This window comes from Meles meles, chromosome 20 (assembly GCF_922984935.1).
Source record: "Meles meles chromosome 20, mMelMel3.1 paternal haplotype, whole genome shotgun sequence".
Taxonomy (NCBI): domain Eukaryota; kingdom Metazoa; phylum Chordata; class Mammalia; order Carnivora; family Mustelidae; genus Meles; species Meles meles.
The window spans coordinates 10,437,237-10,439,863 of NC_060085.1; the positions used below are offsets into that span (position 1 = coordinate 10,437,237).

The 2,627-nt window shown below is 42.3% G+C and overlaps 1 protein-coding gene across 1 annotated transcript; it reads left to right on the forward strand.

Moving 5' to 3' along the window:
• Positions 1-1,392: 1,392 nt before the first annotated feature.
• On the forward strand, positions 1,393-2,325 carry LOC123933017 (olfactory receptor 7A17-like). Its single transcript, XM_045991868.1, has one exon. It carries the CDS (start codon positions 1,393-1,395, stop codon positions 2,323-2,325), a length of 933 nt encoding a protein of 310 aa, XP_045847824.1.
• The last annotated feature ends 302 nt before the right edge of the window (positions 2,326-2,627 follow it).

Sequence of the window (2,627 nt, forward strand, 5' to 3'; positions counted from 1 at the left end):
GAATTAATGAGTCATGGGAATAAAGGAAATATAGTCAATGATAAGATCATAGTGTTGTGTGGTGACAGATGGCAGCTCCACACGTGTGAGCACAGCATAATGTTTAACTCTTGAATCACTGTGTTGTACACTCAAAACCAATGTAGGAGCCCCTGGGTGTCTCAGTGGGTTAAAGCCTCTGCCTTCAGCTCAGGTCATGATCCCAGGGTCCTGGGATCAAGCCCAGCATCGGGCTCTCTGCTCAGTGGGGAGACTGCTTCTCTTCCTCTCTGCCTGCCTCTCTACCTACTTGTGATCTCTGTCAAATAAATAAATAAAATCTTAAAAAAAATCCAATGTAACACTGCATGTCTACCAAACTAGATTAAAAAAAAAAGATTTTATTTATTTATTTGTCAGAGAGTGAGCACAGTCAGACAGAGTGGCAGGCAGAGACAGAGGGAGAAGCAGGCTCCCTGCTGATGAAGGAGCCCGCTGTGGGACTCGATTCCAGGTTGCTGGGATCATGACCTGAGCCAAAGGCAGCCGCTCAGCCAACTGAGCCACCCAGGCGTCCCCCAAACTGAGATTTTAAAAATTAATTTATAAAGTCTTTTCTCAGAGTCTTTGCATTGATTGTTCCCTCTACTGGGCAAATACCTCCTGGATAAACTTGTGTCTCCTGTTGTCTCTCCCATGAGGGCTCTGTGTAAATGTGTGTTGACTTACCTGGGCACCCAGTGAAATTAACACTTCCATTCAATACTTCATTTTTACTGGCTTTTTTTTTCATAGCACCTCTCACAGTCTGATATTCTATCAATATTTTTTCTTTATCTTTTCCATCACTGAAGTGTGCAGACATTTGTTTCTTGAAACCTATACGCTTTACTAGGACATTAGTCAGTACAAAGTTTACTCCTCAAAGTGTAACAGAATTTCTCACTTTCACAGACCTTTATCCCTGATACAAATAATGCATTATATGTTAATTTAAAAAAATATAAAATATATGAGTACTTTCAGAAAGGCCAAGTATGGGATTTGCACTCCTATTCAGGGCTGAGATGCAGGGTTCCAATAAGGAACGAGTTCCATACAACAATTATGGATATTGAATTTTTTTGGTAAGATTTTATTATTTATTTGAGAGAAGGAGCACAAGCAGGGGAAGGGTGAGAGAAAGAAACATCCTGCTGTGGGGACAGTCCGAAGCAGGGCTCGATCCTGGGACTCTGGGATCATGACCTGAAATGAAGGCAGATGCTTAACCAACTGAGCCTCTCAGGTGCCCTAAGATATTGCCTTTCTGATTGCAAACTGAAAATTACAGAATTTCAATGTTACTTGTAATGTTCAGTATTAAAAATTTACTCTTGTTATTTTTTGTTCACTGGTAGTCTTCTCTGCCATATGGAACCAGGAAATGATACACAAATTTCAGAGTTTCTTCTTCTCGGATTATCAGAGGAACCAGAACTACAGCTCCTCATATTTGGGCTTTTCCTCTCCATGTACCTGATCACTGTGTTTGGAAACCTGCTCCTCATCCTGGCTGTCAGCTCTGAATCCTACCTTCACACCCCCATGTACTTCTTCCTCGCAAACTTGTCCTTTGTAGACATCTGTTTCACCTCCACCACCATCCCCAAGATGCTCCAGAACATCCAGACTCAGAGCATAGTCATAACCTATGAAGGCTGTATCACTCAGATATACTTTTTCCTACTCTTTTCAGGATGGGATGCTTTTCTACTGGCTGTAATGGCTTATGACCGCTTTGTGGCCATCTGTCACCCCTTACACTATATGGTCATCATGAACCCCACCTACTCCACACTGCTGGTTCTGGTGTCCTGGATCATGAGTACCCTGAATTCCTTATTACAAACCTTAATGATGTCATGGCTGTCCTTCTGTAGAGAGGCAAAAATCTCCCACTTTTTCTGTGAAATCAATCAGGTGGTCCAACTTGCTTGTTCTGTCACCTTTCTTAATGACATGATGATGTATTTTGCAACTGTTCTGCTCGCTGGTGCTCCCCTGTCTGGCATCCTTTACTCATATTCTAAGATTGTTTTCTCCATACAAAGGATCTCGACAGCTCAGGGCAAGTATAAAGCATTTTCCACCTGTGCATCTCACATCTTAGTTGTATTCTTGTTTTATGTTACAGGCCTAGGAGTGTACCTTAGCTCTGCTGCTACCCAGAACTCCCATGCAAGTGCAGTGGCCTCAGTGATGTACACAGTGGTCACACCCATGCTGAACCCCTTCATCTACAGTCTGCGGAACACAGACATAAAGAGGGCTCTGAAAAGAATTATTGGGTTTCCAGTGATTTAAGAGCCAGTCACCCTGGGGCTAAAGAATTGCCCAGGAATGCAGGGCTCACAACCTCAAAGCCAAGAGCTGCTATTCTTTGATCAGGCTGTGGAGGTAGAACCTGCTCCTTCTATATATTTTCTGGAATTTCCCTTTGTTGAATTCAACTTCTCCATACATTTGCATAACTCTTTTTATTAAGCTTCTGCTCTATCTTATACACAGGCAGTTTTCTCCTTTTTCCATTTTCATATGTTCCCAGATTTTCCCCAAGCCACAGGTGCCTGGAAATTTTGTATCTTACATGAGGAAAGTTGGATTTA